We start from the raw sequence: 26,172 nt of genomic DNA on the forward strand, positions 1-26,172 counted from the left end.
GGTGGCTGAGTGGTTAGCACCATCACCACACAGCAACAAGGTTCCTTATTTAAACCCTGGTCGGGGAATTTGCATGATCTTTCTGTGCCTACGTGGAGTTCCTCTGGGTACTCTGGCTTCCTCCCACAGTCCCACAGTCAGTTTAACGCATGATTCTAATGTGAATAACATACTTAAAGTGTAGCAGATGAAGTACTGTATGAATATACAATTTTTATTCCTTAAACTCAGCCTACAAGCACAATCTGTCTAAACAACCTGCAGTCATTGAAAAAGAAGGTTTTCACAGGACTCCGTGCATCTTCAGTGAAGCATTATATTTGCAGAAAGTTGGAAAAAAGGATACAAAATATTTCTGATGGCCTCTGTGTTCATCTATTCACATTAAAACTCATTTCCTATAAAAGAATGAAATTCAAGTCTCTAACTCAAAGGTAACAGCAAAACAGCTGCAGACAACTTGATGTTCATGTGTCTACTGAAAGAAATAACACTGAATAAGACACTGCAATCCCCCAAAGCTTGTTATGAAGCAGTCTATAGCCAGAAGCGTTGGAGATGGTCAATTGATACAATGAGGAAAAGCAGCTGCACGACATGTCTGGTGGAGGTTTTTGCTGCTAAAGCAAGATCTGTGAGTTGCTAAATAAAGACGTCATGCATGCAGAACTGTGAATGATAATCCTACATGTTCAATAAAGACAAAAAAAAAAGGCATAAGTGAGTTTAGTCAGAGTGTGTTGTGACAAAACAATCAAACATTCAACTCACAGGCGCTAACAGAAAAGAATGTCTTTTTTTTCTTAACATAAAAGATTCAACAGCATCACGTTCTTGATTAAACCATGTTTTATTATTCCTAATATTAGATGTAGATACACAAGTCAACAAACATTATCTTCAATTTGTAATGAAAATGCTCCACAGCACACTGACATCGTGTGGAAAGGTCTGATATCACAGACACGTACCTGAAAATGGACAGCAGTTATACTTTTTGCAATAAGTTGCATTAGTAACAGTAGTAGTAATAGGAACAACAGTAGCAATAATGATAATAATAGCAATTAATAATAGTAGTGGTATTAACAGCTCTGAATTACAGAGGAAGGAACAGACATTCGTCAAAAGAAATGAAGGTAGGTGGACAGGCTGCGAGACAGACCACTGGATGAAAAAATGCAAGCTCCCACTAGACAGCAAAGATCCTGCCTTCTTCTAAAAAAGGAAGCTCAAATTGTCACCAGTCTGTTTTCAATCATGTGTAATACTTAACAAGTTGGTTTTCTGCTTCATTAAGTACTCCATCGTTACAAATACTCTTAGAATCAAAACGTAACTCTTTGACATCAATAACACATACTTCTCATGTTCTGGTCAAAGCTCACCAGTAGCACAATGTTATTTTAAAAGGATGCCATTTGCAACATCAAATCACAGCCAGCTAAGGACGTTTCCACAAGACTGGTTTGCCAGGGTCACTCTGCATTAAATATACAGGGCAGTTTCAATACGTGAGTGTGTGAAAGAGAGAGAGAGAGAGCTTGTGTACAGTATGTCAAGTATGAGAAATATTTTTGCTTCACATGACCAATTTGGCCAAACTGGTTTGAATCATTCACATTCAAAGAAAATACACTGTGTGACCTTTGAACTTGGATCGCCTAATATCTGATGGAAACTGTTCAGAGCGGTTATCGCTGGAAGGGGAAGGACTCCTTTATTCAAAACTGTGCACAATGTCTGCAAACTCCACTGGCTCGCTTATGTATGCAATGACCTTTTTTCACCTGGATCCCACATTGTAGTTCAGACTGAAACTAACTGGGAGCTCCACCATACACTCAGGAATGCAAACTCTTACAGTTAAAGAGACGAGGCAGGTTTGATAAATCTGGACCGCGTGCTGTTAACTGAACCCAGACTTGTTGCGGCATTCCTATGAACTGACCACTCTTTTATGGAACTGTATACCCATCCAAGCACTAATCAGCTTTAATAAGCTACTTTCAATATCAGTGCAACACAAATAGTTACTTGCAGCTCGTTTGCTTTTATGGGACTCCGTCAGATGTTTGTTTGTTAAACCGTTGCTGAATCTTTGCTGTTATAAGCAGTTAATTCATGCTTGGTAAGTAACTGACTACACCAACCAATTAATATGAAGGCAGAATGTCAGGTTGTAGTGTCTACATTCACAATATACTATAAATGCCATCTTCATTTGAAATGTACAATATGTGAGGAGACTAGCAAACCTAACACCTATCATTTGTTTACATAATCCATAGTAGGTCGCCATTTGATTTATTTTCACCGCCAACTGATTATTACTTGCTCTCCAATTATCAAGTCCAATGTATGTGTATATTAACACATGTAGATGGCATAGATTGGACACTTGGAAGTATAAATCTAGTTGAAATCATGCCACATATTCAAGAGTGCACGGCTGATCAAAGAGAGTTGAGGGCATTCTTCTATTTCTGGGGTTGGTGCCAAATCAATCCACTGACATACATGAGGTCATTGCCACAGGTCACTTTTTAAACAAACTTTCGTATCTTTTTATAAAACTTCCTTGACAACTCAATCGTTTGGTGAGTAAAAAAAAAAAAAAAAAGTGGGTTTAGTGTATTTGTAGTGGGTTCAAGTAAGGCTCAGGCTCATATCTCTTTGTTGTAAAGCACACAGCGCATTCCTCAGTGCCTATCCAGTGTCACCTTCACGCACCTCACTTCACCGGTAAAGCCATCTGTCAACCCTCCTTTTGTCCTGCTCAGGTCCCTGTGCTTCAGTTTTTTATCTATACACACTGCCCCCGTGCCTTCACATCAGTAGGTGGAGAACGGAAATAGATATCAGATGACTAAAACAAATAACAAATTGTCTCGAAGATCATCGTTAGTGATGTCAGCTGAAGATATTTTCAAACCAAAAGAAAAGCACAGCTCTGGGAAATCATTCCAGTGATATTAATTTCTGTTTCTGCCCGGTTTACCGATTCTGAGTACCGAAAAGCAGCATCCATCTGGCCACGCTTGATCCGAAAAAACATAAACATGCAAAGTCCACAGCACCACAACTCACACAAACGCACCCACGCACACACACACACATGCACACGCTAGAAAACTAATCTTCTCTGCTTTGTACAGAAAAAAGAAAGAAAGTTGAAAATCAAGCAGAAAAGATCACTCAAAAAGAAAGAATCAAATACAGGCAAAATTAGAGATAAAAAAAATAGTAAAACCACTTATTAAATATATATATTATTTTTCCAAGGAAAATTGTGATCACTTACTGCACACTGCTAAAATTCAATGAGCTTTATTTTCCTGTCAGAACACCTCATAAACTGTCATTCCTAAAAATAAAAAAAAGGAAAAAAGAAAACAAAGAAAACAAAAAGATATAGTACATACAAGGGCAAGCTGACATTCTCCACAAAACCAAATTTGCTTCTCTCAACAACATAAATCAAGATTATCTACCATCAAATTAGTCTTTGTCAAGCCAGCAACTGAAAAAGATAAATAGTAATAATGATATCAATAATATTGAGATTAATAACATCAATACCAAGAACAGAAGAAGAGATGTAATGTGATCCTTTCTAATAGAGAGCAGTTAAAACTGGGCAAATGAATCAAAATGCAGCAGAGTGGAAAACCATCATCTTTTTTTTTGTTTTTTTGTTTTTTAGAGAAACAGTATCACAACAGGGTTAGCTAATCAAGACTCACTGAAGAGCAAATATTCCTACAGAGGAGGATCCGGTTCGCTAGACTGGAACTGTCTCTCTGCTAATGACATCCACCCCCGGTTCTGACTCACACTAATGACCTCTGTTGGTCAAAACAGGGTGAGGGCTCTGATTGTTGGGTGCAGTTAAAGTGAGATGTGGACTGGATGAGTAATAAAATAAGTGACACATAAAACCAGCAAAGAGGGAGAGAATAAAAGAGAAAAAAAAAAACTTTTCTCAGCTACATGACGCAGCTGTTAACAGATTCCTCGGGGCTTGCACAGAGAGCAGTGTGTTTGTATGACCTGTTTGTACTTTCCTTTATATCTGCCTCAGTTTTTTGAAATTTTGACAAATTTAGTTCCCATCCATGATTTTACAAATGTTTTATTTCTTCTTGCCGAAGAAGCTGAACCTCTTCTCGCGATCCTTCTCTTTCCCATCCTTGTTGCGCATGGTAACGCCTCCAGCTTCACCCGAGCTGGGCGAGATGGGCGGCATCGTCATGGCACGGCTGAGGGGCCGTGGAGCTCCAGGCGAGTCTCCTGATCCTTTTGGAATGGAGCTAAGGATGGACTGGATCCAGGAGCTCATCTCCGCCTTTCAACACACAAAAGAGGCTGGTTATGTTTTATATTCCCCTAAATGTGTTTTAATGATTTGAGCAATATAAACCTGTTATGTACATCTCACCTCATCCTTTGCTTGGAACAGGTACTCTTTCCCATCCCCTAACCTGCAGTCACAGGGTTGAAAGGGTCAACACTTAGTCAGGGGTAAATTTAACGTCTATTACACCAATCTTACTATTTCACCGTGGCCTTTAACTTTCAGACACTTCATGCTGTCCGTCTTCTCACCTGAGCTTGAATACGTGTTTCCTTTTCTTATAGTCATGGGCTATTTCACACACAGCCTCTCCCAAGCTGATGGGAACTTCTCCGTGGTATGGAATGCCGTTGCTAGCACTCTTGCCGTCTTTATAGAAACCAAGACTTCCTTTTCGTAGGACACAATACACATTCTGCCAGGACCTGCGGGAACAAATGAACAGGATAAAAGTTAAACTGTTCTACATACAGATTGATATCGCTAACTAAAGCCACGTCAGCATTTCTTTCTCTTTGCACGTGAACAAATCTTCTTATAGCAACGCTCACCTGGTAGCTGCCTTTTTGATGTGAGACTCCATCTCCTGTTTTCGACAGAGCATCCCCTCCATGGTCTCTGGCTCCGAGTCTGCCGCGCCTCTGCTCGGTAAAGTGGCAGACGGATCGACGCGAGACGATGCCAGTCCGCTGTCTCTGCCCGGTCCGTTCACTGACTCAGACTCTGAGCCCTGTGGTTAAAACCAGGACATGAATGGTGGTGAGGGGGGCAGAAAAAAAAACACAGCTGGATGGAAGTGGTGATTAGCAAAGCAGCCATTCACAGCCATACACGAAAAAGCTATGATGACGTCTGCTTTGACAGCACTGTATGATTACCTGAGATAACAGCATAGCGAGGGTTCAGGAGGTCTACATAATCACACAGCATTCTGACATTGCACAGACTCTTACTGGTAAAACACACAATTAAAATAACCAAACATACAGGAAACAGGCATGCTACACTAAACTAGATTTTAAATTAATTTAAACTGCTCCAAAGAGACCCGAAATCCAACTTGTGAATACATTTAAATATTATTCTAATGCTAATCTCAGCTTCTTCAGTCAAATAAAAAATATAAATAAATAGTCCTACACTATTGCTCAATTACAGTTCACCTCTAAGACTGGAGATGTTGAGATCTTAGAGATACTGCAGCTTAAGTGTTGTGGCTTTAATTGATCTTATAAACCTTAAAAAACATCCACAGACAACAGGATTTTGCTTCTAGTACTGCGACTATAGTACAAAACGGAAACTCAGGGCACCTTTTGTGTCACGTACTTTTCTACAAAGGATTCTCACGTGACTCCATCAAAAGACTGACACTCAAAGGCGACTCACACACATGGATAAAGACTAAAACAAACTACATATAAATTAGCTTTGAACAGCTACATTTATCACCACATTTACTTTGGGCTCCACATTTACAGTCACTCCTGTCCTGGTCAATATGAGCACATATAAATATATAACTGCATATTTGATCCATGAAAATAGTGTGTTCATGAATCTGCATCATGCCTTTAAACAGCGATGGGGCTCGTTAATGATAGCTGTAGCTCATGAATAAATAAAGCGATGGTTGCATCTGTGACAGAGAGCAATAGCTTCTCAGTAGAAGGAAAAAGGCACTGCAGTTGACCAGGAGCTGAGCGGAGGCTGTGAAGGGGACGAGGGGTAGCTACAAAGCTGACCGTGACTTGGTACTCACACGCTCCTGCTGCTTTGGCTTACACACACGTTTAGGCTCTGATTTCTTTCCCACTGACAACGATAGAGATAATGACTGCTGGCAAAAACGCAATAAGAAATTGTTAAGAAGTCTGGGGCAAAAAGATGAATGTCAGGATATGGCTTGCACTTCTAGAACTGCAGAAACACAGAAATAGTTCTCGTTCATTTAGTGATTTTCTCTGTAGCATCAGTTGCAGAGGTTTGCAACAGTGCTGCCCACAAGCAGCCAATCCATCACCTCTGACACATGAAGTCACCGGGTACTTGTTTTCATCTGCCACTGAAGAGAATCACTCATATAACATGTATGAATTTAAAGTGTAACACAGTTTTCTTTCCAGAACCTAACCCAACGAGTGGCTACATATAATAAACATATCTGTCAAGCAAAACACAACTGCTTGCTAATATACAGCTTGGCATTACACTTCATAAGTTAGATCAAACTGTCTGATGGATATGAATTTTAATGACCTATCTAATAATGTGTGAGATGAAGGAAGACAACACAGTGGACTACATGTTAAATTATGCTGGAAACTCTGTAAAAATCAATGAAGCACTTGAAGCATACACACAAAGCGTATCTTACTTGTGATGTGTCATTGTCGCTGTGTACTCCGTTCACTGACACGGACTGATTGAGAGTGGTCTGGTCCAGACTGGTTCTGTGTTACAGAGGGAAAAGAAAGCATGTTAATTTTTCTCTCGTAGTGTGTTTTTGCTTTACACGAACACTCTTGTGCTCTACCCAGTCTTCTCTTTGGCATACCTGGCTGCAGAATCATGTGGTTGAGTTTCTGTCTCAGACTGTGGCACTTCTTCTACTGGTGGAGGAGTAGGAGGTCGCCTCGCTCTCTCCTCTTCCTCCCGCCTCCTCTGATTTTCTTGCTCTTCAAGCTAAACAGTGGAAAACAATTAGCCATTTTTTAGTGTAATACCAAGGGAGTCGGGTTTCTATTGTCTAAATTATAGATGATGCAGAATGTACTATATCCTACACATCCTGCATTTACCAGTGTACTCCAGAACAAGCCAAATCTCTCTACTTACTGTAGTGAGCTTCTCCAGCTGCACGAAGCGCTCTTCCCAAGCCGTGGCGAGTTTCTCAAAGGCTTCATGGCGCTTAATTAGGCTCTCTACTTCATCCACATTTGAGCCCAACTCTGCTGCGCGCACCAGAGGTTCTTGCCCAGCCAACCACGACTCTGCCACATAAGCATCACGTCCGAACTGCAACACCTCCAGCACTGATATGAAGATGACCAAAGGCCACAATATAGAGAGAAAAACAAAGAAAACACAGAGAGGATGAGAAAAAAAGAATTATAATTCAATGTACAATGCTGCAGTTGCATAAAGAGACCTTTAAACCGGAGGTACCGGTTTGCATGTTATCTACCATCTCTTGCGTGTAGCAACTTGCCTACAACACCATGCACTTTTGCCACGGCTCTGTTGGCCTAAATGCACCCGTGTGCAGTCCAAAAATGTGAAGCATGCATACCAATTTGTAAATGGTCCATCTTGTCTTGCCATTTTTTGTTGATCTTATCTCTTTTTTCCTGGAGTTGAGTCAGTTTTTCTCGGATCTGTAAATAGGTGAACAGGTTCAGATATCAGTTCTTGAGTCAACATGGTTTTTTGTTTTTTGTAAACATGCACTGTTCTCTCTCAAGACAACCGTAAATGTGACCCACTGCAAAATACCTCATCAGATGCATAGTGGTTTTTGTTGATCAAAGTATTTCCCATCTCAACACAAGCAGTGAAGCTGTCTGTCCTAGCGTCAATCTCTGATCTGATGTCTTGATGATTGGCAATTACTAACCCTGCAGAAGATACATCCCTATAAAAAAAAAACCCCACAGGAGATAGGAGAGGCAGGTTATATATGAATAAACAAGTTATTGTTGAAGTTATTTTATAGTAAGTGGAAATTTAAGCAAAAAATGACATTTACCTTGGGCTATCATGTGCGTCAATCTGCAGGTTCACACCATCCATCCAGAGCATGAGGTCTCGCACCATGTTGAAGAAGCGGAATTTCTCCACGGTGTCCAGCAGGAGGAGCCTGCGAGCCTCGCCAGCCTCGAGCAGGCCCTCCCAGGCAGAAGTCACAGCATGTTCGCTTCTGTGAATGTCATCCGCTTTCTCACCAGCGTAGGCCTTCTGCAGGCGTGCAGCATCATCCTGCACTTGATTCACCTAGGAGTTCAAAGGAGCAGAGGGATATTTGGTCTCGTATTCACATATTAGTTTCGCCATCTAAAATGAGATCACTTTTAGCAAGTGATAACTGACCTGTCCGCTGAGGGCCTGGATGTCATGTTCAAAAGCGGTGTGCTGTCTGTGCAGATGCTGGACAGTGTTGAGGTCACGGCCAAGTTCAGAAGGCAGTGCTTCCCTCTTCTCCTTAACACGTCCAAGCACCTCCATGGCATCTTGATGGAAGCGGTGCAGCTCATAAGAGGCTGCCAACATTTGCGTGCGTGTGTCAATCAGCTCCAGCAGGTCAGCCCAGGCCTCGTTTAAACCGTCTTTCCATTCAGCAACACTGGCGTTCTCAGGATGACCCGACTCAATCAGATCATCTGCCAGCGCATTTACACCATCCACACGCTCTTGGCCGATAGTGCTGGTGTCACGAGCAAACTCCCGGAACTTGTCCCTCAGCATCTGTACAAAGAAAAAGAAAAAAAACAGGGCAAAAGGGAGCAACATAATTAATTCAGCTAAATCTCTTTGAGCTTTCATGTCTCCAAAGTATGCTACTGAGAGGAAAAAAACTCACTGTGACATGTTCATAGTCCTGTCCTAGTTCATGGGAGCCAGCAACCACCTCTCTCTCTGCAATCCACTGTTCCAGGTCATCCACCTCCCGCTTCAGCTGGGTCAGCCTCAGCCTCTCCTGAAGCCGTCCCCGACGCTCCTCAGCAAGGTCCTTCAGACCTGCGTACAGCTTGTCAACTTGGGCTTGTCGTAAGGTGATTCTTTCGCTGTTTAATTGAAAATGAGAGAGATGAGGTTATGGGTGTCCTGTTCTATTTATAGAAGGTGAAGTGTGGCATCTGAAAATGTTCACAACGTCTTGTGCTCTCACCTCTCTGGGTGTTCATTGTTGACCATGAGACGACTGCTGTTGGCCAGTTGGTGGATGGTTTGGGCGTAGTCTTCAAGTGCCTGCTCAAGGATCTGGTGCTTCTTGACCATCACTAGAGCATTTTGCTCATCCTGAGAGAAAAAGAGAAAATTATCAACTTTCTTCAAGCACAAGATGTAGGAAAAAAAGCAATTAAATCTCACTTTACACGAGCTTACCTTGGCTTTTTCTTCTGACATCATGTGCAACTCTTGCTCTCCCATCCAGGCCTCTGCCTCCGCAGCATCGGCATAGAACTGCTGGGCACGATTAGCCTCTATTAGACGGGCATGACGCTTGTCTGTCTCGGCGATCAACTGGTCCCAAAGGCTCTGCAGTTCAACTAGGCGATCCTCCAGAACAGACTGGCGTTCACCATCTACCTGGGTCTGAGTCTTGCCTCGTCTGTGGATGTCATCAATGCGAGGCTGATGGCCTTGAATCTCCTTCTGCAAAGTCTGATTCACAACCAGAGACAATATTCAACTTTCTTAGTTGGCTAACATTCCCTACTCCTCAAAATCTCTCTAAACTCAGTCCAAGTGTCTGTTTAAAGTATTTAGATTCTTGCATGTCAAAGTTTGGAACCTGATTACCCATAAAATTACGTCTTATCTCTATGACTGTGGTCAATGTTCAATAAAGACATAAAAATACATTATTTTTGTACTGTAAATTTATTCAGGCTGTTCTCGACTGTGACTGTGACTTATATGAAAATGAGACCACATTTGATGAGTAATCAATACCAAACCTTTGCCCTTTAAGCTACTTACAATGCAACACCTAAAAATAATACTGAAAATTTGTAACTTTTTCAAAATATATTGAAAAAGCTGCAACTTTACCTGGTTCTTCTTGATTAGCAGCTGTACAGTGGGCAGGTCTTTTCCATGGTCTGTGGAGGTTGCTAGGGGCATCCTTTCTGTCACCCACAGCTGAGAGGCAAAGATTGATTATTAATTATCTTAATGTCAGGATATATTTTGTCAGAAACTGTTTATTTTATTGATGGAATCACTAAGGTTATCCCACTCACAATTTCATCCTCCAGGTCTCTGTTGAATTGATGTGCTTCTTTGGAGGCGAGCAGCTGCTGTCTCCTGAGGTTGAGTGGGTCTTGGAGGTTGGCGAAGCTGTCGGTGACACGCCGTTGCTGACCATCTATCTCAGCCAGTCCGGCATCTTCCTGGGACAGAGCCAGAGCCTGAGACTTCAGGGCCTGCACCTCCTTCTCTCTGACCTCCATTTGATGCTCCAGCATCTACATAGAGAGAGCACAAACATTAAAGAAACAAATGCATAACATTTAGCTCCACTAAGCAAACATGGCTACTTGCACCACATTCATTTGATTATATGTAATATTGAACATGTTTAAAAAGTGAGACTTTTTTCGCCCATTTTAAAAATGTATTTGCAAGACTAATTTTAAAAGTGCTTTTTCTGTACTATGTAGTGTACCTGGTGCTTCTTGAGGAGGATGTTCACACTGGTCAGATCTTTTCCATAGTCATCACTTTGCAGCTGACCTTCAAGGTTTTTCAGCCAAACATCTAGAGCGGAGCAGCTCTGTGTGAAGAGCTCTGCTCTGTTAGCATCAAATAAGCACTGAGCCTTCGTACGAGTTGTGCTCTCCAGCTCCTCCCACTGACGCTGCAGGTCCTCCAGGGTCTGCTGGACAACAGGTTTCAGCTCAGGCTTCTCAGCAACCAGTGCTTGACCCTCCTGTTAGAGATGAGACACAAAAACAAGCTTGAACGTTATTAAATGTCCCATTTGGTCAAAGTCAGTGCCATTTTCCAGTTTTTCAAAAGGGAAGCTAAATAAAGAAATTAAATTATAATGACATGGATGTTATGATTATACATTTACTGATTTAACTGGCCACACCTTATCAATTTTGTCGAGCCAGTCTTTGTTGGAGGCCAGCTCTGCCATGAATGCCTGGTGTTTCTGCCACTTGCTGTGAAGATTTCTGGCCTCATCATAAGACATGTCCTGAGCCGTCAGCATCTTCTCATTTATCCACAAGGTGAGCTATGAAAAAGACAACAGCATAATGGAAGTTTCAGTTTCAATGTAAATATCAAGATGCAATAGTTTGCATTAGTACTCAACTAAGCCATATTCTTACCTCTTGTCCATCTTGGAGGAAGTGCTGAAGTTCCCGGTTATCCTTAAGCTTGGTCAGCAGTTCATTTGCAGCCTCTTTATTCTTAAGATGTCTGGAGAAAATAAACGGGAAAAAATGTTTAGCCTTCAAACATCTAATTAAAAATGTAAATAATAAAAAGTTATATAAATATCAGTGTTTCTTCCTTCTTTTACTCTAACCTTTCCTGGATTGAATCAACCTTTTCCTGGATCTTATCAGAGTTTGCATTAGAGTCATTAATGAGGCGTCTTCCAGCTTCCACCACACCAGTTATTTTCTCTTCACTGGCCTCTGTGGTGGTGAGGAAATCCTCATGCTTCTTAATGGCCTCCTCTGCTGCCTGAAGACTGGTGGGCATCTCTGTGTGGGACAGCACGTACTCCTACGCAGAGATGGACACAAAAGGAATGTTAAACATCGTCTCACATGCAGTTTTCATAGGTAATTATCGAATTCCAGTGATTTTTACTTTTTTTTTTTAGGCCTTTTTTCCTGTTTATTTATACAACAGAGTAAGACATTTAAAAATGTGGGAACTGGTAAAGAAGAATTTTTCATAGAATATCAGATCCATTTTCTCTGAAACGTGCAGTTATTTGCTTTGCACCAATAAAAAAAAATTGTTATTTCTTTGTCGAAGAGTATTTTCCTAACCTGGCTGTTAAGGAATGCCTCTGCCTGCTTTGCATCTCTCAGGAAAGTCTGGAAGTCGAAGGCTTGGGCCAACAGGCTGTGCCGATTCTCCCACATGCGCCGCAACTCATGCCAGCCAGTGTCCAATGCCTGGAGCCTCTGGGCCAAAAACATGTGCTGGGCATCTGTCTGACCTTGGGTGACCTCCTCACCAACCGCACGCATCTTTTCATAGTCCTCCTTATAGTTATCCACCTCGTTCTTGATGCTCTCATGCTGGGCTAGCAAACTCTCAGCCTCAGGCAAAGAAGTGGGAATATCCTCTGAAGCCACGGCTGTCTGGGTGCGGGACAGCCAGGACTGGAAGTCATCCAAATCCCTAAGGAAACCCTGTAGCTTGCTAGCTTCCCCCAGTGACTCTTCCCGTCGCTTCATGGTGGCGTTCAGTTCCTCCCACACCTCTTGAATCTCTCCCAAGCGTCCTTGGATCTCTCCTGCTTGATCTGGATGTTCCTTGGCCAACTTTTCTGCCTCATTTCTCAAGTCATCTAATTTCCCCTGAAAAGATAAAGAAAAATATTTAAATTGCATATATTATACTAAAATACCTCATCACAAAACCCTAAATAATACTATATTCATTTTGCCTTGTTTCACTGGTGTTCTGGTCCCACCCTCCACCCATTACATTTACACCTCCCATACCTGGATAGCCTCAAGGTCCCTCTCCATGCCAGTGAGTTTGCGTTGTAGTGCCATCACTCCCGCCAAGTCATTGCCAAGCCCCTGAGTAGATTCAATAACTTTGGTCTTTTCCTTCATCCAAGTCTGGATCTCATTACACTCGAGTTGGTAGTTCTGGATGTTGAGAGCCGACTCAAGATCTTGTTTCTTTTGTCCAGCCAGTTGCTGAAACTCCTTCCATCTAGAAACAACACAGACCAGGCTTAAAATGCTACCTGCACGCCTTTTAAATAATACACATTCCTCAGCAGAAATAGGGTTACAATAATTCATAAATGTAGCTCTGACCTGTTGTTTAGTTGGTCTGCTGTCTGGTGGATTTGGTCTTTGTTACAGTTGTCTGAGCTCAGCAGCTGCTCTGCCACCTGGTTCACATCAGCGACACGGGTTCCTAGGTTGTTCATCTCAGGTTCCAGTGTCTCAAATCTATATCCATAAATGAAACACCATGATTAATTCACTCATTCTATCTATCATAGACATTTCTAGACATTATAGTAGATTTAAAAACACTGACTGTTTATTTTTAAGATTAGAGCTTAGATCAATATAATGTACAATTTTCATCTTTGCTTTATGTCATCAACATTAATTTCCGCGATTACATGTAATGTCATTTCACAACTACAAGTGTCCGTCTTAGTCTTTCAAACATGAAAAGATTTTTGTCCATTTAGCACCCTTGGCCTGGAACAAACTGCAGAAGGAATGGAAAATGACTGAATTCATTTCATTAAGTGATTTTAAATCTAAACTACGAATCCTTGAGGCCAAGTCCATAACATGCAACTGTTTCAATTAGATTGATTGTCATTTTAACTGACTTTTTATTTTATTTGAATTTTATTGAATTTTATTTTTATTTTATTTGTATTCTTTCACTTATTGTTGCATGTGTGTTGTTGCTGCCTGTGTTTGAGTAATTTCTGTAACTGTGAGACATCTGCTGCTGCCTATCTTGGCCAGGTCTCCCTTGAAAAAGAGGTTTTTAATCTCAATGGGATCTTCCTGGTTAAATAAAGGTTAATAATTTTGAAGAAAAATAATTAATCTGTCATCATCTTTGGCATTCGAACCTTCCCTCACCCACAGACTCACCTTTGCTGTACGACCTCCAAGTCCTCCAGCTTTGTAGGGATCTCCATGCCATGTAACCACTGTTCCTTTTCCTCCACCCAGAGCTGACAGGCACCAGCTTCACTGAACATGCGGTAGAGGGCCAGGGCACCTTCCAGAGCCTGGCGTCGAGCTGCTGACAGGGTCTCCAGTTCTTCATAACGTTGTTCAATAGCAGGCAGACGACCATCCACCTACAGTCAGCAATAGGCAGTAATTTAGTACTACAAACAGCATGCAATCATTGAAGAAGTATGAAAAAGAAAGCACACGTACTTCAGGGTAATGTACATAGGCCTGTGGCAGTGCTTGGACCTGCTCGTGCAGAGAGTCAATTAGGGGGTGGTGACTCTGGATCTCCTCTTCTATCTCCCTCTGCTTGCGAGCTAGAGTTTGGGTAGAGAACTCATCGTGGCCCACCTCCTGACTGGATACCTGTCTAAGTGTCTCCATGATCCATGCCTCCATGTCATTGGCATCCGTCTGAAACTGATGCAGGGCCACGGCTTCCTTAAGGCTCTGCTCTCTTTGCTTAGTTGTCTGAGAAGCATCAAAAATAAGAATATTATGGGTAAAAATGCAATATTTGAAGAAAGCACCTTAGAATTGATGATGAACATTTACCTCCTCCAGATGGGCCCACTGTGCACGGATGTCTTGAATCCTCTCAGTTACTTCCGAAGCTCCAAAGTGCCCTTCTTTAACCAGATCTTCTCCAGCAGCAATACTGTTACTCAGGGGGCCATAGCGGGCTGCCATCTCATCCCTGAAAGCCTCATGTTTACTGAGTAGGTGAAGGGCAGAAGTAAGGTCACGGCCACAGTCTCCACTAGCCAGGATCTGTTCCTGCTCTCGGATCCAGGCTGCCTCCTCTCCGAGATCCCACAGGAACTGCCACAGACGCCGTGAGTCCTCTAGGCACTCTCTGCGATTCACAGCGAGCTGACCAAGTTCTTCATAGGCTTGACCCAGCAGCTCAACCTTCTCACTAACTAGTCCAGGCTCACAAGGTTTATAGGCTTACAATTAAAAAAAAAAGGCAGAAATACACAGAATTTAGACAGTGTGCACAAAGGGTCAGACTAAAATGCATACTCTGTACACAAAATGTGCAAGACCATTTTTTTAAGACTTACCCTGCTCATGGGAAGTGAAGCGGTTTGCAGCTCCTTGCACTGCCTTGATCCTCTCTGCCTGAGCAGAAATATCAGCCTCTACCAGATTGTGCTTTTGCAGTAGGTCTAACACATCATGCAAATGTTTTCCGCTGTCCTGAGACTGCAGACGACCCTGAAAACAGAAAGCACAGTCCAGTAGAATATTTCCCAGTTTTATCTTGTGAAAATCGACAATTACCTAAGTATATATTCAATAAATAACGATTGTTTTTCAACTTACCACAACATAAACGTCATTTTTAAATATAAAAATGCTAATAAATCTTTAGTGCTTGGTGACTTCTCACATATTGGGTTACAAACACATCACTCAGAGCTATAGACAAGTCACATCCAAGTAGCTGAGATTTTATACTACCCCATTCTATTGGTTACTTATAATATCCTTATAGGGTCAGGTCAGCCCAAAATTATATCTATAAATTTTATCTCTTGCCTTCAGTGTGATTTATCCATTTAAATCTGCAAAACCTGTGAGTAATTTCATTTTAGAATTACTTTACGTTTTACTAGAGCTGGGCGATAGAACGATAACGATATGTATCGCGATATAACTTTTACTCGATAGAGAAATTAAGCTATCGCGATAGACCTCGCCGCTCTTGTCCTCAAAGAAAAAAATAAAAAAAGGTCAGCCAATCCAAATTAAGTAGCGCAGAGCCGAACCAATCACAGCCGCAGCGTCACGTCGCGTGGCTTGTTACGTACAGCACAAGTGCCAAGCCGCACGTGTGTTTGTTTGGGAAGTAGCCAGGGGTAATGGAGGAAATGAGTGTGCCGACTAGAAAAATCAACCGAGCGTGACCGAAGAGAAAAAAGATGATGGTTCCAATGCCGGAGAGATTGTCAAACGGAAGAGCCATAGAAGTTCCGTAGTGTGAAGGTATTTCGGCTATTTCAAGTCTGACAAAAAATAGAGTAGCGTGCACTGTAAATTGTGCCGAAAGCAAGTCTGGAAATACAATAAACTGGTGCATGCGTCACACTGTGCGCCACGTTATTGTTTCGGTGAAATGAATTTCTACAATACTGTTACTGTTAATTCTACTCTCTGCAGTGTTTAAATGCTTACATATACACACAGTTACTGTCCCTCCACACATACGACTCGGTTCTGCTTCTATGCCCCAGCTTTGTTTACTTTTTCCCACCGAGGCTTCTAGACTTCTGATTGGCCAACATTTCGGCACGGTTAGGAATCTAGCGCCACCTGCTGCTTTGGCATGTTCATAGCAGCGTTTTCCTTCATTTCTGCCTTTATGTGTGGACGGGATTATTTTTTAAAACGAAAACGGAAAATCTCAGTTTTCAAAAATACCCGTGTGGACGTAGCCTGAGTCTCTGACTGGAAGCGCTAATTCGTCATTCGGCTTTTGTCAGACTAAAGTAACTGTTACAACTGTTTGAAAAGCTCAGCTATACAACAAGGAGAGATTGAGAATTTCCTTTTAGTTCTCAGTTTATTTGATATTGACAAAAGTTAGTCAGTTTTGTCTGTTCTTCTGTAAAACAAACTAAGATTTATTTTTAGAATTAATATTTTGTTTCTAAGTGGAATTGACAATTTAGTCTGTTTTGTTTGTTCTATTTTGAAACTTAAACGCTTTAGCGGCTGCCTTTTGTGTAGTTTGCAATATTTGCCTTTATTTATCTGAAAAAGTCTCATGTTCCTTAAGTACATCTACCCTGTTGAACTTATTATGGGAAATAAATATTTAAATAAAAACAAGCTGCTGATTATTTCACATTTTACTTGTGAGCAACGGCACATTTAAATCTTACAAATATAGTTATTTGGCTTATATCGTGATATATATCGTTATCGCCTGAAATGAAAAAAACATATCGTGATATGAAAAAATCTCATATCGCCCAGCTCTACGTTTTACCAACCACAATCTCTCTAGAGAAGAAAGCATCTGTTTATCAGAGATAAGAAGATGATGCTAGTGACAGCATGACAGAATCTAAGCAGCTGGGCTGTAACGTTAGCTAGCTGCACATATGTAGACAGTAAAAGGAAAATGGTTCCCACAACTGCTATTCCCATTGCTACTGCCATTCATGGAAGTCAGGTTTTAGTCAGTTTGGATTATACAGTATAAATTACATAGCATAAATGATACTTCACACTGTTCAGCTATTTAAACCAAACAAGGGGTCTGATATATTGGCAAATGTGTCAGTGGTAATCAGGCATTACTGGCGCTTCCTTTGGCCAATCAAAATGTGAGCACATTTAAGATAAGTCTTTATTGCCATTGCGCAGTCATTCTTAGTACAATAGTACAACGAAGTTGGAAAACACAGAAGAAAGGTGCGTAATTCTAGTCACTGGAGTCTACCTCAGTCGACCTCAGTAAAGCCAGCAAAGAAAGGTAACACCAATCAGGCTAGGCCTGCACAAAGCTAATTGCTGCTATAAAGTGCTGACACTAAAGCTGTCAGGGACATATGTGAAAAACAATTATGTTAATTGAGGATTAGGAAACTCATTTTTGCTAATTAAAACCTCAAGAGAATGCAGGAATCAAAGTAGTAATTCAACACAAAGTGCAGTCAAATTTATGTAAGCTTCTGTTTCTTTGTGGTAGCTTTACCTTCTCATCTGCCATCCAGTCCATGATGTAACGCATCTCCTGAAACAGCCTCTGTAGGTCACGGTGGGCATTCAGACGCTCTCTGCGTGCAGCCAGAAGTTCTTTCAAGTATTCCCAGAGTCGAAGCACATTATCCCTTCGTGCGAGTATGCGCCGCACATCATGATATCCCTCTGCCTCCAGCTCTTTGGCGACAGCCTCCACTGCGGCCACACGCTCCCAGTATGCTCCAATGTCTGTCTCAATTGCCTCGTGTTTACGAGTGGCAGCTTCCACTGCTCCCAGGTCGGTTCCAAAATTATCCTAATATCAGAGAAAAAGAAGCACATGATTGCATTATTGTAAATCTATTTACTGCATTCAAATCAGGAATTCAAATTTTGTTTGTGTTTTTTCAATTTACCTGAGACACCAGTCTCTGGTTCTCGCTCAGCCATGTCTCCCGCATAGCAGCTTTCCGGTCAAAGCGAGCAGCGAGCATCTCCAGTTTCTCCTGGCGAATCAACTCATTTCTCAGTGCCAGCTCACGTTCATGTTCTGCCTTTTCCAGTCGTTCCCATGCCTGCCATGCAAATATAAGCCAGGAAGCCTGTATCATCCAGAATCTACAAAATGAACATTGAGTTGGAAGGCTGTACTTGCCTTTTCTAGAACAAGCCATACCTTATTTATGTCAGAAATGAGTTTTCCCTCTCTTGGCATGTAAACCTTCTGATTGTTTGCTCTCATCTTGCTTTGGATAGTAAAAAGAAGAACCTCCAAGTTTCCTTTCTCTGTAAATCTGAGGACATCAGACACTGATAGTTAACGTACTGCATAGCGTCACCATTTTGGATTATAATTGATTACCAAGCACTGACTCATTCACTTAACCCAGCTGACACTCACTTGGGAGGTTTCTCCACAGTCCTGTAGGAGTTAAAAGCTTGGAGCTGGTTCTGTACAGCACTCAGAGAGTTAGCTAGCTGCCGATCATTGAGTGTCACTATGGTCTGCTCGATCCACTGCAGCAGCTCAGAGGCCAGGGTCTCATACTTCTCTATCAGCTGGTCAGCCTCAATAGCATAGTCGAGCACCTGAAGTGCAGAGAAATGTATTATTTGAACTGGGGACATAAAGTCAGTGTACATCTACTCACTTTCACTCACATAAATGTAAACACACAAAACTAACCTTGCCAATTCGTTTGCCCTCCACTGCCAGGGCTTTCATCTTGGAGAAGTAATGATAGTAAGTTGCCACATAGGTAATTATAGACTTTTCATCAGGCTGATCCACATTGACATCTTGAAAAAAATAATAATAATATGGTTAATATAAATATTTACATGGTATTTATATTATATATACTATAATATTTGCATCAAAACACTCTGAATAACACGTGGGAAAGTGTTTATATCTTTAATCATGCTTTTTGTTATGTCACTATAGCTGACTTGCTACAGTGATGCAGTGTTGCCTAATCTAAAATTTATTGCAGTAATCCTCTATAGCCAAACTCTCGCCAATCTGTTTCAGGCAACAGCTTAGTGCCTTAGCAGACAGATCAGGCCATCAATGTGACTTACAAGAGCGCTTTTGTTGTTGTTCAGGCTTTAAACACTCACCTTCTGGGTCCAGCAGCTTGGTAAGCCCCAGTTCCTTCTCAGCCACATTGAAAGCATTTTGGAGATTGTAGTGAGCGTTGGACCTCTTCAGGTTGTCAAACTCAATCAGGTCGGGTCTGCAGAGGATTGGAAAAAATTGTGACTTTAATGAGAAGGGGTTACAGAAGAGTGCAAGGTGCAAGCAAATACGAATATCGGCTGACTTATTGCAACTTGTTGTAGTACAGAAGAAAATGTTTTCAATCCAAGGTGCATAAAATGTTCCTCTAGAACTGGATGAAGTCATCTGCATGAAAAAAGGCTTCTGATCATGGATGAAAACCACACCTGCAAACTAATGCCTGAATGATGCTTTCATTTACAGTTGCTGGTTGGTGGTAGAAAAGTATGAAAGGCGTTCGGGTGAGTATATTTTATTAAAACCTATAGGATATTATAGCATGAATGCATTCACAAAAAATAAAATGAGGACAAAAAGGACTGAGCATAATGTAATTTCTTGCATGATAATGTAAACAACAGACAGCTCAGTGGTTTGCGTAACTACCCTACGGCTCACTAACTGCTCTGAAAGCCATGTTGGCTTTCATCTATCAAGTATCACCCTTATCACCCTCACAGTATGCAGTCATTGTAAGGAACAATATGCTCTCCTCTGTTTGAGTCATATGTGTTTAGGCTACACCTTTGGCTTCTACTTTACAGCTCCATTTAAATGTTAGCTATTCATGAGTTACCAGCAGAGTGTGCAACTGGGGTATCAAGTATGGCTCTTAATAGAAAATAAGTGGGTTATAATTTCTGTGATCTAGGTCATCTTATTCCCTATTTATTTTCATCCTTTCAGGCATACTGCAGACTAAAGAATGGGAGGAGCAAGTGGAGACCTAAATAGAAAAGGGGATAAAAACACCCCAGAGATGGGAAATGGTTCTGCGACAGGTGCTCCTCATTACGAAGGGAATGAAAACCATTAAAATACAACACTCCCTTTTGATTTGGAGGATGACTAAGTTATCTAAAACAACCTTACAGTAAGAAACAAAAACTGCAATTACACTGAATAAGTAAATGCTTAAAAAGGGCAGCTTTTACTGTAGCTGTTATCAGTGATGTGAAATACATGAAGAAGTCAATGACCTGTGTTTGTGCACGATGGCATTGAACGCTAGACCATCTCTCCAACTGGTAGTGAAGTTGTGTATATTCACATTTGGGTATCTGAAAAGGGCAGATAAGAATTCATTAATCATTAGCTCAACAAAGAAAAATTCAACCCTTCTGGTTCTCTTTTACTGCTCCTTTCTTACCCAGCAGTTTTCATTTGGCACCAAAGCAGCAGCGCATCTTTAGCTGATTTCTTCTCCTTATTGTCCTCAGTTTCCACACTGATGTCTTGAATCTGTAAGTATGGTACACATCCAGTCAGGTCGGAGCTTCAATAATAACTGACCTTCAAATGTTATTGCAGTAGTGGGGTGTATAACATTTAAGGAAGTCAAGTAACAACAGTAAGTTCATAACTACAATAATGGCATAAAGAATTACTTTTTAAAATTATGTTAACTTTTAATAATTCAGTTTTTCTGGGCATGGCTAAATCCAGAGACCTGACATCCCAAAGCCCAAGTTCAGCAACATGGTGACTGAGGTGAGAGGGAAAATCTGTAGAGCTCATCACAGCTACTTTATATATTACCTGGAAGCGAAGGATGATGGTCCAGATGAGACCCAGGGTGAGACGGTGATTCCCATCCACAATGTCATGTGAGCCCATATTTTCCAGATGAACTTTTTGCTCCTTAAGAAACTGTAGGGCTTTGTCAACATTTTCAAGGCAGTGGATACGCATGCGGCCCTTAGTAGGTTTTGGCTAGGGGAAGCAGCAGAAAAATACAAGTTGACATAGGTTGACATTGTTGAAGAAGACAGGGCTTGGCAGGAGTTTAAAAAAAGAAAAGCAAGTAGAAGCAAAAGAAGTAAATCACATATTTTTTTAAAAAACAAAAAACAAGAAATGAAGCACATGATTTCTCCTTCCTCCTGACTTGTGAGGGTCATCCTGAGGGTATGGGTCAGGATTGGGACATAAAGCATTAGTTCCTCTGTGATACTAACCAGCTGTTCTCCTGAGAGCACTTCCAGAAGGCGGATTAGCATGCGCCCATCCCGTAGGTCGGTGTACAAGTCACCAATGCGACAGGTCACTCGGCCTAAGTGAGAATTTACCCATTTGGTAAAGGTTTTCTTCTGTACTGCTTCACGTTCATCTGCAAAGGATGAAAGAAAGAGAGGGGGGTTAAAGCCTTTACACATTACAACAACATAAACTTTACTACGAACTGTCTTCAGTGCCATTACTCTGTAGGAAATGCATATTTACAGTAAAAAAAAGAAAAACAAAACAAATGTCTATAGTTTTGATCACATCTGAGCTCAGCCAGGAGACAGTAAGTCATAAGGACTTAAGCCCCTGCCCTGTGCAGTTCATTTCACAGACAAGCTATGCCATTAAGTCTTTAGAATCACTAGTGACAGCTTAGTGAGAGGTGCTCCCCCCACAAACCACAGTTTACCGATAGCTCTGCTAATGTGTGCATTGCTAATTACTCTGAAGACGTCAGTTTAGAAACAAGACTGTGCAAAACCAGCATGAAGTAATGGCATTTAGTGAGTACTTTTTATTGTTCCTTTGAAAGAGCAGGGCTGAAAAAAGGAATCACAATAAATTAAGCTGTAACAGCAGCTGAGACATATGGACCGGGGGAGTAAGAAGCTAATCCTGCTCCACCACCTAACAAGGTGACCTCATTTCTAGGATACAAGGTCTCCCTGCCTTTTCAAAACACTATTCTAGCACTGTACTTACAGCACTGCACCTAATGCAAGAACAACTTAAAATTAGACATAAAACAGGGCAGAAGTGCAACTCAAATCTAATGAGTCAAATTTAAGAAACTCTCCATTGCAATCTTGCGCCCTCTCGCTAGTGAGGTCAATCAGTTTGTTCATAAGTTAGTAGTTAATTAGTTAGTTAAAAAAAATCTCAAAGGCGTTGCATGTGGTGCTGTTCAGGAGCACTGTTTGTTTAAGAGACCGTATTAGTTGCTGCATACGCTGAATTTGCATTTTGAAAACATCAACACTTGTTCATTTGTCAAAACTCCCCAAGCAGGAGGTAAGGCCTGGCAATGCAAACTACTTTATTGCTCTAATGAAACATTATGCAAAGCTGAGACTGCCCACTCAAAGACCTGTCCGATACCTAGTCAGTTCATGCAGGAGTGAGAGGCTGCAGTGAATAAGCTTAACAGTGATCCGTGAGATTAGAGGTCAGCATCCCTATGGTAACTTTAGTGGACTAAAAAAAACATATAAATACATATTAAGCTGACTTCATAACCAATTGTTTGCACGACATTTACTGAAATTGACCGAAATACAATAAAAGAAAGTAGTGGAAGGATTACTGAGTCACTTCAAGGTTTAGTCATTTGTATTTCTGATTATTAGATGGATCCTAAGCTACTCTGGAATCAGTGAACAATCTAAGCTGAACAAGCTGCAGTAACCAAAGACTGCTGTTGCGTAATCAACTTGCATTAACGGTAAACTCAAAAAGCAGAACATTTTGAAATCTCATGCATGTCTCCATGGGTGGAACATCAAATCAGTGGTATAATTATTTCAGACTGAAGGTGCTTCATCCACACTGCAGACAGCGCTCTTTGTTTCTTGTAATGTTGCGCGCACAGCAAACTTCAAGTAATCTGTAATTAATTGTCCATTTATAAGTATTTTCATTTAAATAAACCTTTCATTAAGCATGACCTCTCGCAACCAGGCCCATGTGGTGTTTGTTAATATTATATTAACATGGTATCAATGATGTATATAAATCCCATGAGCATCTGACTTGCCAGACTGCCAACTACAGAAGGACAAACTTGTCGAGTCTCATTCTGCCCACTGAGACTCATGTTACAATGTCTTTCTAGCCATTTCACAACCTTGAAATGAAATCTCAAGGACTGATCACACTGCCAAAAAAACATCACCAAGAGAGCCTAGAAAAGACTCTGCATCAGCCTTATGGCGTATGGACTGCATGCTCAACCTAGTGAGCTAAACAGCCACTCCAGTTTTTATACATTTTTAATTAACTAATTAACGTATTTATGTTTTGAATACATTCACTTAGATTGTTTTACTGAAACAGCACTGAACTGAGTGTCTCAACGAACATTTCCAAATAACAACAAGCACTTATCATGTCAGAATTTCACACAAAACCACACAGGAAGATGAAAGGAAGTTAAATTTACATACAACTATAAAGTATTATTTACTGATAATGTTATACCCTGTTGGGTGGGGCAGCAATTACTGAGAACATGTGCATAGAGTCACTAGAGTACCAAATAAATAAACCACTGAGTTAATACTCAAAATTATAATGCAGAAACCTTGGTACAGATTGCCATCTGACTGTGTTCACTGGATGCACAAAAAACATTTCAGTTAACAGATACAAAGATACATATAGGAAGTCAGCAGAAATTAAATAAATCAACACACTGAATGTTATGACAAAACCAAGCCAAAGAGTTTGTAAAGCTGTGATTGTTCCTACTACCACTAGAACTGTAGTAGTACTAGGTCAGAGTAATACTAGTAAAGGAATAGTACTCTATTGATCAGGCCATTGTCTTAGAATGGCTAAACAGAACTCACTCTTAAGTTAAAGATATGACGCGTGAGTCCATTTAAAGGTTAAAAAAAAATGTACAAAACTTCATTTAAAGCAACTCTGATAGTGATACTTGACAATATGTGCAGACACCTGGCACTGTTTATTACATGGTTAGTACCATTCTTAGACTAGTCAGAACTACGAGGAGAATGCATTCTGCCCAGACACACAGGTTCCTTAAAGAATACATGCAACCAGAGACTGCGACCACCTACGAACATGACGGTGAACAAAAACATACAGACAGCACAACACCAGAGCAGCTTCAGGACAAGTCTCAGATTTTCCCTGAGTTGCCCAGCCAGAGCCGAAACAAAGTCAACACAATACTCATATTACACCTATGGAGAGAAAAGAAAATGCTTCCCATCCAAAGTAATAAAGGTCTTTACTTTTGTAATTTAGAGATTTAAGTTTTAGATTTTTAAAAACCCCAAACCCCCAAAACAAACAAACATCTTTACAATTAATGATACTATAAAACTGAATGAATGATAGAATGAAGAATCTAATTCAGTTTAGATAAGACGTGAAATGTTTGCTTTTTTTTAAACTTGTTAAATTTTTAATAACAGAGTTATACAAACAAAGACAAAAAAGCAGGTTGTAGAAAGAAATGTTAACTCAAAACAGGCGACAGGGCCGGCTACAGCCATGGCCTACAGGCATATATGGTGAATAGCTGGAACTCAGGCTACCATTTCAGCTATCAGCCCGACAGTCCTGAGGATAGGTGTGTTTTTACCAGTTTTACTGGAACTTAAGAGATACGCTGACAAACAAGGAATAGCATTGTCATCAAGCAGCTACTCAGTCAAAGAGCTTTAGTATAGGATAGTTCTCTAGATGTTGCCATGGGATGAGCTAGTAGTGGATTGTGGTTTGGGCTTTGGTTCTTACACCTTTTAATAATAGACTCTAACAAAGCCTCCTTTATTTGTTTCCCCATATTTCTCGTGTCTAACAATGACAGATTATTCAGTTATTAAAGGATTGCTAATCAGTATGAAGTTGTTTAATAAGCCAGAAAATAAGGACTTCTGTTGCACAGGAGCGCTGTGGAAGTGGCTACATTCCTCTTAAGGCTTGGTCATGTTGTGACATAGCACCCAGCAATGAGGAGGAGGCAGTGGGTTGGTGGGCAGGGGTCCTAAAAACCCCCATAAAATGCTAGTACCTACCTCGCCTGTGCTACACTCCTAATAACAATGCTGCCGAACAAGAAAACCAGACAGACAAACACAGACATCAGTCTCTGACGTGTTTGCTCATTCAAAGCAGTCAAACACAAACCTGTCATCAGAGGTGGATATGGTAGATAAGTGTAAAACTACTGCAGCTGTTGCTTTTGCAAGTGCAAAGCATGACACGTCAACTGTAATGTTAGTTCGTTCACATCTAATTGAAATTTTACATTTTACTAACCTGCTTAGCTTCCACAACAGGAAGTCTGGTGGTGCACTATGTATTTTGAAAAGTGTGAACACTGATGCATGATGGTGACAAAAGATAAAGAAAGCTCAAACTATGCTCTACTTATAGTGTCAAATGTCTCACGTCATGTGAAACACCTTCAGGGTTTCCAAACACTGTTAGAGAATTACACAACAGACAATATGAGAGAAGAGTGAGAAAACTGGGGCTTTAGAAGCCAAGTCTGATAATTACTAGTTTGTCTTGCATTGTCTTAGCTCTCTTCTTCAAATAAAAACACTAAAATAAGTCCGCAAACTTCACAGTTTAAAATAAAAGCTCTCACACTACTATTCATTGTGATAACACCGTTGATTTACTTGTGTTTACATACCTGTAATTAGCACTAAATAGACAGATAGTGCTCTGGATGTTATATAAATCCTAGCATATACCCCATGTCAAATGAGGATTCAATCTACTACTATACTATTTATTTTTAATTCAAAAACATATTAAACTGGATACCCTACCACTAAATGATTTCACAGCACATGTGTCTGACATAAGAGTAAAATGTACCCGTATTTAGGTATCACTAAAACGAACATTATAAATGTAGATTTAAGATCCTGCCTATCATGCATTTCTTGCTCACTCTTTTGGAGTCTCTTTGTGCAAGG

At 40.8% G+C, this 26,172-nt stretch overlaps 1 protein-coding gene across 3 annotated transcripts in view; it reads right to left on the bottom strand.

Annotated features, from left to right (window-relative positions):
- Positions 1-831: 831 nt before the first annotated feature.
- Positions 832-26,172, bottom strand: part of sptbn2 (spectrin, beta, non-erythrocytic 2) — a 54,053-nt gene continuing 28,712 nt past the window's right edge. For 2 of the 3 annotated variants that reach the window (XM_085420404.1, XM_085420405.1), the window contains 37 exons: positions 21,442-21,593; positions 21,023-21,196; positions 20,634-20,725; positions 20,464-20,544; positions 19,324-19,439; positions 18,887-18,999; positions 18,602-18,789; positions 18,377-18,494; positions 18,117-18,275; positions 17,714-18,016; positions 15,072-15,225; positions 14,560-14,954; positions 14,212-14,475; positions 13,918-14,129; positions 13,108-13,245; positions 12,781-13,000; positions 12,097-12,633; positions 11,622-11,824; positions 11,422-11,512; positions 11,178-11,324; positions 10,749-11,012; positions 10,324-10,548; positions 10,133-10,222; positions 9,464-9,742; positions 9,246-9,376; positions 8,937-9,141; positions 8,447-8,821; positions 8,106-8,350; positions 7,853-7,991; positions 7,650-7,734; positions 7,196-7,392; positions 6,915-7,042; positions 6,735-6,810; positions 4,909-5,087; positions 4,609-4,782; positions 4,442-4,484; positions 832-4,348 (listed from right to left, as the gene is read on the bottom strand). In XM_085420404.1, coding sequence (XP_085276530.1) covers positions 4,136-4,348; positions 4,442-4,484; positions 4,609-4,782; positions 4,909-5,087; positions 6,735-6,810; positions 6,915-7,042; positions 7,196-7,392; positions 7,650-7,734; positions 7,853-7,991; positions 8,106-8,350; positions 8,447-8,821; positions 8,937-9,141; positions 9,246-9,376; positions 9,464-9,742; positions 10,133-10,222; positions 10,324-10,548; positions 10,749-11,012; positions 11,178-11,324; positions 11,422-11,512; positions 11,622-11,824; positions 12,097-12,633; positions 12,781-13,000; positions 13,108-13,245; positions 13,918-14,129; positions 14,212-14,475; positions 14,560-14,954; positions 15,072-15,225; positions 17,714-18,016; positions 18,117-18,275; positions 18,377-18,494; positions 18,602-18,789; positions 18,887-18,999; positions 19,324-19,439; positions 20,464-20,544; positions 20,634-20,725; positions 21,023-21,196; positions 21,442-21,593 — 6,905 coding nt within the window. In that variant the 3' untranslated portion in view covers positions 832-4,135. Of the gene's footprint in view, positions 4,349-4,441; positions 4,485-4,608; positions 4,783-4,908; positions 5,088-6,119; positions 6,198-6,734; positions 6,811-6,914; positions 7,043-7,195; positions 7,393-7,649; positions 7,735-7,852; positions 7,992-8,105; positions 8,351-8,446; positions 8,822-8,936; positions 9,142-9,245; positions 9,377-9,463; positions 9,743-10,132; positions 10,223-10,323; positions 10,549-10,748; positions 11,013-11,177; positions 11,325-11,421; positions 11,513-11,621; positions 11,825-12,096; positions 12,634-12,780; positions 13,001-13,107; positions 13,246-13,917; positions 14,130-14,211; positions 14,476-14,559; positions 14,955-15,071; positions 15,226-17,713; positions 18,017-18,116; positions 18,276-18,376; positions 18,495-18,601; positions 18,790-18,886; positions 19,000-19,323; positions 19,440-20,463; positions 20,545-20,633; positions 20,726-21,022; positions 21,197-21,441; positions 21,594-26,172 lie in introns of all 3 variants that reach the window. The other variant, XM_085420406.1, reaches the window with a different exon arrangement.

This window comes from Rhamphochromis longiceps, linkage group LG10 (genome assembly GCF_057381845.1).
Source record: "Rhamphochromis longiceps isolate RC_006_pf linkage group LG10, R_longiceps_female_GT1.1, whole genome shotgun sequence".
In the NCBI taxonomy this organism is placed as follows: domain Eukaryota; kingdom Metazoa; phylum Chordata; class Actinopteri; order Cichliformes; family Cichlidae; genus Rhamphochromis; species Rhamphochromis longiceps.